The sequence below is a fragment of the Heloderma suspectum genome, chromosome 6, assembly GCF_057233095.1.
Source record: "Heloderma suspectum isolate Gila_16-S chromosome 6, 16-S_ref, whole genome shotgun sequence".
Taxonomy (NCBI): domain Eukaryota; kingdom Metazoa; phylum Chordata; class Lepidosauria; order Squamata; family Helodermatidae; genus Heloderma; species Heloderma suspectum.
In genome coordinates, this window is record NC_139463.1 from 8,977,843 (window position 1) to 8,991,631 (window position 13,789).

General features: G+C 40.2%; 1 protein-coding gene across 1 annotated transcript in view; it reads left to right on the forward strand.

The window, feature by feature from the left end:
* ARHGEF12 (Rho guanine nucleotide exchange factor 12) overlaps positions 1-13,789 on the forward strand; it is a gene marked incomplete at its 5' end in the record, with an annotated part of 107,647 nt that overhangs the window by 36,243 nt on the left and 57,615 nt on the right. The window contains 3 exons of the mRNA XM_084803584.1: positions 5,567-5,590; positions 6,559-6,647; positions 8,957-9,013. Of these exons, the coding sequence (XP_084659710.1) occupies positions 5,567-5,590; positions 6,559-6,647; positions 8,957-9,013 (170 nt within the window). The remainder of the gene's footprint in view (positions 1-5,566; positions 5,591-6,558; positions 6,648-8,956; positions 9,014-13,789) is intronic.

Genomic DNA, 13,789 nt, shown 5'->3' on the forward strand with positions numbered 1-13,789 from the left:
ATACCTTACCAAGGGACAGTAATTTCATTTTCTTTTTAGTGCGTTTTTCTCCCCTTTGAATACCCAGTAGCTGTACTAGATCTCATAGAGTTGCACCAGTGCTGCTCCCCACTCGTGCTACTGAGCATATGTGAAAAGAGGTACTCAGACCTCAAAACAGAATCTTGCCGACACAAGAGAAGTAAGTGCAGAACATTGCATGAAACTCACATACAACATGGTGAGTTGTAGAATGGGGTGGGCAGAAGGTAGAATAGGATCTGCTAGTAGTTTCTGGGTGTTTTGAAATAGATCTGCAAAGATTTCTGACTCCAGTTTTTTAACAGTGGCAACAACAAAATGACACCACCCCCACCCCCAAAAATAATATTCTTGAACTGAAGAAAACTGTGTGTGCGTGTGTGTGTAATTTGGAATGCATTTTTTGTGTGAAAGTACTGTGAGCTCAGTTCAATTCTGGTACACAAAACAAAATTCTGGGTTCAGAATTCTTTAATTCAAACTTTCTATGTCTTTTACACTTGGCTTTGGGTGAACAATCTCAGGGTTGTAAAAAACAAAGTAGATCCCACAAACCTATAGTTTGCCCACCCTGTTGTAGAGGATGGAGATTACACCAAGTTTGAAGGATCCTGCTTCTTTCTCATTCCCTTCAGAAATCATTAGGGTTAGGGAAGAACACTCTTTTTGCTTTCAGTTTTCCCCTCCCTCCTTTCCATACAGATATGTTTCATATTTTCCTGAATTTTCTGTTCCTGTTTCTATAAAACTTCTGTTCCTGTTCTTGCTCAGCATTAACTGCAGCAACCCTAAAAAGCTTATTTGTTCAGGAAATTCTTGCTAGTTGCTAGGAATTGGAAACAGTTTTCCAGCCCTGTCATGGACAGCTACCCCCCCCCCCTTATCCTTGTCAATTGAGAAATTAGTAAGGATCCAACTTGGTTTGCCTTGAACATCTTCCATTGGCTGGCAGGCCTTTCATAGGCACACTGCTAGTTAAGAGACTTTAAATCAGTGGCATAAATAACCATGCATTAACCAGTGAAGCTTAGGAGTTGTACATATTTACTGGTTTCTTCTGGTCGCTTCCAGTACAAAGCAGCTTCATATCTTCATATCATCATATTCAGGTGCAGATTTTTTTAAAAAGGTCATTTATGGGGGATTTGCCTTTCCAGTTTATGTAGAGAACAATCTGTGGTGTTATTCAACATTGCTGTGTTACATGGGGTTCTCTCCTGACATCCTTCAGGATCACCCTCCATTGCTTATGGGCTGCTTCACAAGGATTTATTGTAGGCATGACAGTGATAAGTAGCATAGGAAGTTGCCTTAGACCAAGACAGACCATTGATCCATCTTGATCAGTATTCTCTGCATTGATTAGTAGTGGCTCTCCAGGTTTTCAGACAGGAATCTTTCCCAGCCCTACCTGGAGATACTGGGGATTCAACCTGGGACCTCCTGTATGAAAAGCAGATCACTGAGCTATGGACCATGGCTATTAAGGCGCACATCTCTATCATTTAAAAACAAAGATTCTATCCTTGTTTCTTACTGTCTGGCCTGGACATAATCCATTCTAGGTATTTTTATTGGATAGGCATACTTGAACTTCAACAAGTTTTTTCTATACGCTTTGTTTGAGCTTTTACTTGAAAGTAATAGAGAATAATAATCACATCCTCTTTGATTTTCTCCACATCATAAACACTGAGGCAATCTTGCATGACCGGTTGTTTTGTTGTAAACTATCATTTAATCTGGTCTCTGGACCCAGGTTTTTAGAACTTCTGCACTGTTTGTCAGTGGAATTTGCATTTAGTCTTGTTCTGATGGGAACATTTTATCTGAAGAACTTGGCTTGATTGCTTCAGGTTCAAGTTTTCAGATTTGAAACTTTAAAACAGTAATAGATTTTTAAAAATCCAACAATGTTATTTAATAATTTAGGACATTTCATATTAATTCATGCTTGATAGATAACAGACAACGGCTGTAGCTTGTGTAGCAAAAACTCTAGAAACCTTAAAAATGGGAAACCTTGGTACCATCATGATGACAAGGCAGCAATGCACAAGTTATAGGGATACTTAGCCAGAGTATTCAGATATAATTATAAACTAGTTCTTTTCCACAGGTCCAATGGGACTAAACTGGTTTATAGATTTACTTGTAGAATAAACGTACATTTATTTGTAGAATAAAACATACATTGTAGAATAAACATACATTTCCACTAGACAGCATTTTCGTGGAAATTGTTTTAGCTATTTTAAATTTTGTATGTTTAAATTATGTTGTAAGTCACCTTGAGTCTTCCCCCCCCCTTTTTTTTTTTTTTGGTTTTGTTTTGTTTTGGGAAAGGCATGTAAGAAATCTAAGAAAAAAGAATAATAATATTTGGTGCTGGAAATGTTTGGCTGTAAAACATCCTTTTCCCTAAGCAGGCAGAATTTCTGCAGCAACTAAAACCTCTCACAAGGTTCTGGCTCCAGCTACAGAGCAGCACAAAGGCCACATTGAGAGTAGCTGCTGGGGAAGCCCTCCTTCCTCACTGGCCCTGTAAATGCAGTTCTTTCTCTGTGAAAAGCCCTGACATCAGCTCTTGGAAAAATCTGAGGACTTGTGTCATGGAACAGTGCTGAGGAACTTGCTTGGGGTGGGGCTGAATGGCTGGCCTGTGGTTGAAACTTCAGTAGCAAGGCTTTTTACACTTCCACCCCCTCTATCTTCAGCCTTCCTCTAACCCGGCTGCCAAGACAGATATTAATCTATGTGCTTGAAGACTGTTTTTGAACAAGAGCAGCACTGTACATAGTTACTAGCAGTGTATTTATGATAAATATAAATGTAAATAAAAAGCATCTTTGCTGTTATTGAATACTGAGGAGCTTTGGAATCTTTTGAGAATGATTTGGAGTTTGGGGTGGGTTGATGTAGTCATGTGTAGACTTTGAACACAGCATCCAAAGCTGCACCATAGTGGCTATGGCTTTGGTTTTCCCTAAAGAGGCACATAGAGAATTGCTTGTATGATATGTCAGGCCGATCATGAGTAGACACAGCCACCACAGTTGCTTTCAGCCTCTACCAATATTACATGACTGGATTGGATTTGCAGTCAGAGTCACTGCATTTCCCTTCTGTACCTTTTCTTCTCACTTCTTGTCTGTTTGATTTCATCCTCTCATCTCAGATCAGCTGCAGAGAATATCAGTAACAATAATCTTCCGCTATGATTTCCAGATTTGGTGGCAATGCTGGTGTTCAACCCCACACCCTCTAATAATTCAAGGGCAAATTCATTGTACTAGTTAGTGGCTTGTATTTCATGTTCAAAGGGGCTTCCATGCAGGAGATTATCCACAACTTGGGATTCAGTTTTGCTTGATTTTTATATCAGTCTTGACTGTCTCTGCTACTTTAGTTCAGTGATATAGTTATGGCAAACAATGGCTATTCATGGTTTTCACTAAACATGGGGAAAATGTATTAACTGGTTGGGTGTCTGTCTGTTGCCATATTATTTAGTTGTTTATTTTCAAAACTAAGCAGCACTGGCTAATGAGCTCTTAGCAGCTCAAACTCAAATGAATAGTATGTATGCAGAAATTCTTAATATACTTACTAACTTAATACTCAGACATGCCTACTGTTGAATTTGATAATTCTTTGAAATCTGGAATAGGATGTTAAAACTTACTTAAGGTTCTGGTTTCCTTAAAGCATAAAGCTTGAATGTTATCGCTTTGAAGCTAGAGACTAGATCTATTTGTAGAACTGCTAGAAATTTAAAACAAATAATGGCATGCATGATTTTCTCATGAGTCACCTGTCAGCTGTGTCTGCTGTCCTGTTCTTCCACTTAAAATGATTTTGTTGCTTTGTGTACATGAAATTGCTGATTAACTCTAGTAAATGCACATCAGTTGGCCACTCTCCCTAGGCTGACATGTAACCATCAATTTATTAACAAAACAAAACACACAATTGTCATTATTTGAATAGTAGTGGAATCTCTTTAGAAGATATTCTTAGTTAAATACAGAATCATGCTGTAGTGAGAGCAAGATGGATGAAATTGTGCATGTTGTACTAGGTATAGTGTACAAGCAAGTACCCAAATTAAGGTTCAGGATACCTCATGTTTTTGTATGGATGGTATGTTGTTGTTTTTAAATAAAAGAATGTATTCAGCAAACTAGCAAGTGCTCCGAATGTTATCTTAAGTGGTATGAGAAGATGATCAGGATCTTAACAGAAGTTTAAGATCCCGATCTTAATGGATCATCAGGGCAAGGGAGATGATCAGGATATTAACTAAGGCAAGAGATGCATCCAGCTTGATTATATTCTTTTTGCCTTTCTGAGCGCTAAGTAACAGTTTGTTTCATCCCTCCAGCGTAACATATTCTTAGAATCTTATTTTCAGTGTATGGGCTCAATGTGTTGTAATACTGTATTGCAACCTAACAATGTATAGAAATGAGTGGTTTCCCTGTGAACATGACCTACTGCCTGCCCTGCTTCCATTACCCTTCTCCCCCCCCCCCGCCACTTGCCTTGTGGGGGTGGGGTGGAGGGAGGGAGAGAGACTGGGAAAGCTGGCTTGCAGCCCAGGAGCTTCCGGGAATCTATCCCAGAATCCCTTTGGAACATTTCTCCCCTAGACGCATGCGGCATTGTTTGGAAACTGGCATTCTCATGTAAGAAAGACAGGGGCTAAGGGGGGTAAGCTTGCAGTTTATGCTCCCAGAGCGGTATTTCTGAGTGTTTACCTCTGCAGGCTTCAGAACAAATTTGGTCTCATTTCTGGCAGATGCTCTACTGCAGCATCAAAGACTTACTATAAATGCTGGTGCTTGTTAAAGAAATCTTACCAGTTTTAAAACTGAGTTGCTTGACTGTGCAATAATGTTCTGCAGCTTGTAAATGACTTTAGGTAGATGTGTATAAAATGAAGTGAGTCGCTCAGCTGATTCTGTGTGCAACAAATGCTTAAACACCTTTCTGATTGCTGTTTTAAATAGCTAAAGTCATAGTATGTCTTTTATTAAACTCAAATATGCTAAACTTTGGGATATATTAAGTAGTCACTATAGTTTGTGGGTGGAGAAAAGCTCCAAAGGAGTGATTGAGCTATGCTGTTACTTTATCTTTCTGATTAAAGTCTCTGTATGTGTAATGCTAATACACTATAGGGGTGCTTATGATTGTACTGCAGTGAATACAGTATCTGGAGGAAGTTACTTGTTCTCAGATACAATAAGAAATGAAATGTTCCTACAACAGAAGCACTACCTGGAGCAAAGGTTTATGGATGATGTGCAAGAAATTGGAGACATGTGTGTACTCAGGACACACAAAACAGATAATGGGGTAAAAGTCTTCAGTGCTCTTTTAGTTATTTTGGGAGAACTCAAACACTTATTCGACACCTGCAAAAAAAGACAGTGCAAAAATGAATTATGAGTAACACATTGTGAATTTAAATGACATGTTACTTTTGAGTTAGCAATCAACAATTTATGTTACACTAATTTTTTTTATTTTTACTTTTCAGGTTTCCCCTAAAAAAACCTACAAGGTAAGTTCTTGCAGATTTCACTACCTATATATGATTATAACCAAAATAACATTGGTTCTGCCCCTCCCCCCCACACAGACAAATGGGATCTTGAATACAGCTAGCTGTTCTGGTCTGTACCTAGAATTCCAGTGACCAGGATGGCTTATCTGTGAGAGGAGGGAGCTGAACCATGTGTGCCTGGCCTTTGTATGGGCACATTGGTTCCTCACAGAAATAATCTGGAGACCCCAGCACGTGATAGTGTAAAGCTAGAGTTGAGACAAAGTGTCATCCAACAGAAAATTCAGAAGCAAAAGTGGGGGCTTGTAGGGTGTGAACCTCACCCCTTGAGAACCCCCCCCCACTAATATATCTTCTGTAGGTGTTTGCACCCATGACGATTATAGCCATATTGTTCTATGGTGGTGGAAGATAGAAAAGAGTAGTTCAGTTATGCAGACAGCACTTTCCCAGCCTCCTGTTGGTAGATGAGAAAACTTAGACAACTGGGCAACTCTTTTCTGTCTTCTGACACTGTAGAACAAATGGCTGAGATTGACATGGCTGTGAACAGTTCCAGAAGACAAAAATGTGAAGGTAAATGAAGGATGGCGGGGGAGAGGTTGTTCTCATTGCAATTGTTGATTTCTTGTGCTCTTCCAAAGCATCAACATAATGGGGGTTGCAACTTCAAAGCCTGCTAAAAAGGTTGCAAAGTTAATAAAATAGTTTCAGCAAATAGTTTATGCAAAGCCATAGTTGTTTTTTTTTTTTTTTAGAAACATGGATAATATTCACTGCAGATACAGAGAGCTCTTAGGCACACAGAATAGCAGTGAAAATTTACCCCTTTATTGGATATATCAGTGAGGACTTGTTCAGATTTCATAGTCCTGCAGAATTATTTGGTATTCATAATTTTTTAGGCCCTTATGTCTTGTTGGTATTGTGATTATTCAATCTATGGTTCTTTTTGTTTGGCTTAGGCATGGCAGCATTCTGAGCAGAGAGTCTCCAGCAGACAAGAAGCAGAAAGTTGAGCGTTGCATCAGTGCCCACGACTTTGACCCTACAGGTAGAATGCTTATAGCCGCCCACAGCAAACAGTGTATAGCATTTTTTTAATTTGCTAACCCTTTTCACTGATGTTACATTCAAAAGCTGTTTCTGGCTTTCTTTTTCATATTGATTGTATAATATTTTTACATACCTCTTTTTCACAAGTGGAGTTGCACAGTGTTCTTCACAGTTGTGCCCTTCTATTGTGTATATCTGGACTTGTGTAGTTAGTGTTTTTGTTCTTTGTTTTAAGCCTGCTTAGAAAGATAAGGTAGGCTTAAAACATTTACTGGATGTTTTTACTGAATTTGTATTTAATGAAATGGGTAGAGCACATATCTCCTGGTGGAAGGGGCGACTTGAAGCCATAGGTCCAAGTTTACATGTGCTGCATGTTTGAATCGCCCAGCATTCTGTTTTGATTTGATGATAATCTCCTGTGGCTGCATTTTTGATTGGAGCAGTGGCACTGTGGGATGGGCCTCCCCCAGCACTGATGTTCCACTCAGAGTTGGAGTCTCCTATGGCTGCTTTTTGGAAACATTGAGAGATCCGATCAGGTATCTTTTGTATCTAAAGGAAATAATTATCTAAAGGAAGTGTGGTCTTCTGTTATGCTGGCATACCTGACAACTGCAAGGTGCATGGGGATTATGCTGGCATGTGTGCATATTTCCACTATGCTAAGGAACAGATAAATGACTAGCAGTCAGCACAGGTGGCACAGTGCAAATGAGGAGCTGCTGAGGGATTTGTTGTGCAAAATCCTGCACAAAGTTGTATCAACCTTTCTCTTTTTTTCCTGTAATTTGTGCTGTAGCTATTTTTTGCTACAAGATTGTTCAAACACCACTGTTTGGGAAGCCCTTTGGGGTGGGCCTTCTCTTCCATTTCCTTCTTAGTATCTACTGCTGACAGTAGCAGGATACTTGGTTAGATTAAAGTGTTGTTTTTACCTAAGCATAGCCTTGTCTGTGGAGCATATGTTAAACCGTACATGGCTTTGTGAGCTGAAGAACGTCCTTTTCAGTCTTCTGAGTGAAATTGCACTCAAGCATTTTGTATTTTTTTAAACTTTAACTGGACACAGATCTTCACTTTCTTTCTTTTTCCCTATACTTGTAGACCATCTGTGTTGCATTCAGAGTCTAACGCTGTCTTGGAAATTAGTCTGCATGTGAAGGTTCTACCCACCCCAACCTACTAACCCAGTGACTGCTGTGTGCTCCTAACTGTGTGACTGGCTTGCGGGTGAGCCTCTTGGCCCCATGTAGTGTGTTGCTTTTTGTTTGTGCTGCTGTTTAGTCTATTATTCTCCAAGATCATGCAACAGGTGAGAGCTGACTATGAAGGCTGCAGAATGTGATATGCAGAGTTGCATAATTATGGAGGAGGGCCAAATTACTGTGATTGGACTAGATGGTTATACCACCCCTTTTGTTAATACTTGCTAGGTGAAACCCTTGGGGTAGCTTATTGGGCTTGAAGTTTAGAGACTCAGCCATGATCTGTGCTGTGTAATGTTTCATTTCCCCATCTATAAAATGGAAAGAATACTTGCCTCATAGTTTGGTTATGAGGGGTGAATGAAAAGTGTTTACCTGCCTTCACCCTTAGAAGTGGGATGGGCTGGTTACATAAAAGTGGACAGTAGTTCCTTACTGTGCCAAATAAATACATTTTTAAAGGTGCAGATCTATTAAGTGGGAGCAGTTAGAGCAATTAATAAGTAGTCATATTATCATTTGTGGAAGCCCAGCATGTTAATGTGTAACTACAGTATTCTGAGTGTTCAGGATCCTTTGACCTTTGTATCTTACATAATGATGGCAGTCTGTTCAGGACAGTCATGAAACATCATGTGATCTTTAGCTTCTCTGGGGATAATTGGGTAGCAGGGCTGGAAAACAAATCTTTCCCCAACAACTAGGTTCAAGACTTGCTGCCATTCCCCACTGTGGCTGGGAGCTCATTTCATAGAGCAGTGTCAGTCTACATGGTGCTTTACAGAGTAGGGTCTGCATGTTGATCATACATAGAACATCTTCTCCAGTTCACTATTTGGTGTAGAAAAGAGGGGACTTGATTATGGTATCTTTTTCTTCCTTACTAGAACCTTACAGTGTGGTGCTACCTGCATAGTTCAAACCTCTGGTATTCACATTCTGATTTCAAATGTTATCACCTCTGTATTTGCTCATACCTTGTTTGTGTTTTGCACGAATTAACCCAATTATACAAATCATTCTGTTTTTTATGAATTTTTTCCATGTTGGTCTCCATATTTCCTATATCTTTTTCTCCTTTTCTCCTGCTTTCGTGCAGATAGCTCCTCCAGGAAGACAAAGTATAGCTCAGAGGAGAGTAGATCGGAGACATATGGTAAGCTGAAGCAGCTGCTGCAGCCTTGTGCCTTTCTTCAGTGTGCTCTGTGAAGTTGTTCTGTGTGCCCAAGGCCTCTGCCCTTTACCTGCCACACATGGATTACTCTGCAGCAGGGGAAAGGACTGAGCTTTTAATGTGGCTTAAATGTGCAAGCTTGCTGATGGGTACTAACCAACGTGTAGCAAATATTGGAGGTCTTCTGTATTGTCTCCCATCCTCTAATAAGAAACCTTTCTTTGGGCTGGAATGTTTTGAGGAATCAGCAACAGCTAATACCTAGATCAGTGGATATGGATCCTACAGATTTTAGTACTGATGCAGATGTGTTGGAAGTGACACAGTAATTTCACTTTCTCACTCCTTGGCATCACTTGCTGAATTTTCCATAGGGATCTGTCCTTACTGTATGTAAGATGAAAAACTAATAGCATAGAACTGTGTAGCACAGTATTGGGTGGCTTTGTAGTTGTAAATATTAAACCAATGAATTTCATAAGGGCATGCTCTGTGCTTACATCTGGTAAGATAGCTTCCCGGAATTTCTGGCCTGCAGCTATTTGTTTTGTGAAACCTATGGTTGGTAAACCTAAAGTTGTAATGCTTTCCCTGGATTTTTTCCAAAACCATAAATCATTCTTTTTCAAGAAAGACAGAATGTGCTATAGGACAGATACCTATTTTGTTTTGGCTCCATAAGCTTCTTAAGCTTGTTAGGCTAGGTTTGCACAGAACTTTCTAATGATAGTCTAACCTTGGACCAATTATAGTCACTTGCTATACTGGGCGAGTTCGCACGTCATGCTAAGCCACCCTGAAAATAAGCTACCACGGGTTGGTCGTTCACTGAACAACCCGTGTTACTACCGACAGACTATCAGGTGTGCAGGCTTCTTTCCCCCTTCAGTCCTCCCGCCCACTCCCAGCATGTATCCCAGCTGCCTTTGCGGCACAACCCCTCTCAGAACCTCGTATTCCCAACAGCTCCCCCCCTCCCCCGATTGCTACATATCTATCAAATCTACAAGTTGCAGAGTGCAAAATCTCAGAGCCTTGTATTCCCTATGGAGGGAAAACCCCTGCCCCCTCTAATTGCTATCCCTTTTCTGAGCAATTTTAATGGTGGCAATACTTTTTCAGTTCTTCAAATTTGTGCAAATGGGATCAGCATTTTTATTATTTTTCAAACCTTAAAATTTGTGCCAGTGGGATTGGTATTTTTTTTCTTCAGTCATTTGCAAGTGCACATATTCGCACAACCACAGTTTACATTCTTGCGTTGTATCAGTATGACAGTAGCTAGTACATTACCTAAGCAGATTGATATGCCCTCTACGCATCTAGAAATGCCACTTGCCAAATTTCCCCTCATAACATGTTGAAATGCCAGCTGTCAAATTCCTCCTCAACTTCGGCACTTCCCTTGACAGCAAACTCTGAAAGCAGCAGTTGAACAAGATGGGAGCTTTTGCTGTGGGTGTAATTACTGCAGGAGTATGTGGAGCTTATTTCTGCTTTGCCAATTCAACAATCAATGAAGCATGTGAATAAAATAGGAAAATATGCCTTGCTGCAGCCTTGTGAATGTGCACAGTTGTGCAAGACTGAAGCGGGGGGGGGGGGAATCAAACTCATTTGTGTAATTTTTAAGGACTGAAAAAAATAATTTTAAAAAGGGCTGCCAACGTGAAAGGCACATTGTCAAGTGTCAACACAGTATCAGAGAAGGGGCAAACACTGACAACAGAGGAAGAGAGTAGACGGTGGCGACAGCACTAGAAAGATTGCAAGTAGTGGCTGGCAGGATTTTTTGCTGCTCTTGCCATATTAAACAACCCACTCTGAAGTTGTTCCCGAGGTTTGGATGTCAGGACAAGCCACACTAAACAACCCTACTACAAGCCATGGGTTCTCAGGGTGGCTTGTTTGTGAGAAATAACTCAAGACAGAAAAGCCGGGCTGGGTTTAGATGTCACGCAAAGCCACCCTGCAGCCACCGACGGTGACAACCCATTGTGGCTTAGCATGATGTGCAAACCAGGTCACTGAGTTACTTTTTTTTAAGCACCTGAATTCTTTTCAAAACTAGATCACCCTAGCTTTATTCTTGCACTTCCTACGTTTCAGTGCATTTTGGAAGAAATCTCATGCATTCCCTAGTAAAGCACAGGATGAAAGGGAAGAGGGTCTGACCTTGTTATGAATTCTGTACTGGCTTGAGAACTAATAGCTCTCTGTCACAGAATCATCCTCACTGTAGGGTGCAATGGACACTTAACTGGTACTGAATCTTCCAAATCTTGATAGAATGCTCTTATTACCTATTAAGAACAAGGCATGTGCAAGGTTTCCAGGGTTAGGAACATTTTCAAGATGAAAAGTTCCTAAAGAGAGTTAAGTAGCAACTAGAGTTATGGCTGCAGAAACCCCCTAAAGGGTAGCATACCTATCTCTCTGAGGAAATGAACGCTCTCTCTTTGGAACAGAGGAACTGATTTTATTGGACTGGAATCCCATTTAAGGAAAGGATCCCCCCCGCCCGGCAATTATTTGCATATCCTTCTGCTATATACAGAAAGAAGGTCACATATTTAGCATTTAAAAAAAAAATGCAGTGCTAGTTGTCTTGAATATTGCTCTAAGTGCTAGTGGTAGAAACTCTTCCCTAGTCTGCTGCTGGGAAATCCCAATGCCATAAAGTTTCCTGTGAAGTAACTAATCTGTCTTGATTACAGGAAAAGTGTTGTGTGCCTGTTGGAATTTATCTATAGTTTGTTTCCTCTGCCTGTACTGTGCCCTGGCTTTTCATGTATGTGTAATGAAACATGACTTCCTAACGCCAGCCTTTTTGCTTCCTCTCAGACTTCCTGCTGAAGCTCTGTCTACAGTTAGGATTGAGCTATGAGGGTTCCATTCCTCCTTCCTTTCCACTGGTCTTTTGCTTTGCTGGCTCTCTCGCCCCTCCCCCTTATCTGACTGGTGCTGAAATCTGCATGGAAAAGTTTGCAATATTTGCTTTGGATGGGACAAGCTATTTAAGAGCCTGCAAGTAGATAATGCTGTGCTTTATATTGCTGATGACTGCAGTCTTTTTGCTTGCTTTTGGACTTTAGGGAGGAAATACCTTGAAGTGGCAAAAGCGATTAGAGGTGTGGCAGTTGCCTTTTTGAGGAGAGTGCCGTTGAAATTCCTGTTTTGCATGAGAAACAAGTAGAAAGTCCTTGGTTGCTTATGAAAGCAGATGGAAAGTAGGCAGGGAATGCCGTTTTACGATCCTGGAAATTACAAGATCAGTTTTCCATTCTTTCTTCATAGATACTGCCTGCCTCCTTCTCAGGTGTATGTTTATCCAATAAAGATGAAACATTTTCTTTTATGTTGTGAAGGAAGAGCTCTAACACACAATGCAATCCCTTTATTTTGAGTCTGCATCTTTTGGAGACTATTACCATGGTCTATTTCTAAAGACCTTTTTCATTTCAGGTATTTAAATGGTTCTACGAAGGAATACTGAAATCAGGTTCCTTACAAAAATTGTAGTTAATTTGACAGGAAGGCTTAGTGACCTCAGGTTAGTGGCAAATAATTTTGGGATTGAGGCTGACTTCATTGAACCCCATCCTTCACCCCCATCACTTTCTTTATTAAGCTCCATGGCATTTTTGCTAATTTTTGCATCCTATTAGATTCTTTGAAGACAAAATATGAGGTTTCTAGTCCTATGATACATTTCTTTGCCTAACTTTAAAAATTCCAATTCTTTCCTTAGTCCAAGTGCAGGCTAAGAGGGGCAGTATATTTTGTGCTGGCCCTTTTCACCTGCTTTAGGCCTTCCTACATCCTTACTGTATGTAGTAAGTACAACAAGGGGGAAAAAGCACTATTGGAAACTCCCAGTTGGTTTGCTTCCATAACAATAATATGACTTGACAGCTTTAACAGCAGCACTGAATGCACAATGCCTATGAACTGGAGACTTGAATGATATCTTGTGTTTTTTTTTCACTTTATGTACATCTTCTGAAGTGCTCTGAAATGCTATCTGTGAATTTTGTACTAGGTGCCTTAAGCAAAGAAGTACTCTGTAGAAAAATATCTGATCAATGACAATTCTGGGAGAGGAATTAGAACAAGCATTCACAGGAAATCAAGCTGTCTAATCTCTTTTATGAGAATATTGCAAATTGAAATCAGGAAGGGTTTTGCTAGGAAGATTAGCTAAAGTCTTACCCATGAACCCCAACAGTCTGTCAGGGAAGTTTAAAATAAACTGGGTTTTTAAAAAATAGTGCTTGTCCCCTTCCTTTCGTTCTAGCCGTCAGCATTGTATTTTGTAGCAAGGCTTAGAGATGTTTACTCACGTGAAAGCATTGGACGTGAGGAAATGAGAGCAGGGTTGTTGTTATTTTTTGTCATAAATGAGGGATGCCACTCTCCTTCAGTTCTGTCTTGGGCAGCTTTTGATCTAATTTTAACCACCACAGTTAAAATTGGATCAGAACTCATGGGAGCACTTCACAAATGTGCAGCAAGGAATCTATATAGTTTGCTTCTTGGGGCAATGACAGTACTCTAATGTGTGAAGCAAGTCTTGTACATATTTCATCAAATTGCTGCATGACACTGGAAAAAAACCTATATTGCTTGAGTTCTACAGGGAATGTATGAGCTATTGCTAATGTGATATGTCCAGAACGCTGCAGCACTGATGAGATGTTGCTGCTGCATTGGGTTGAGCTTTGTTTTTGCTCACAGCATGAATTAATTAGAAGTTGT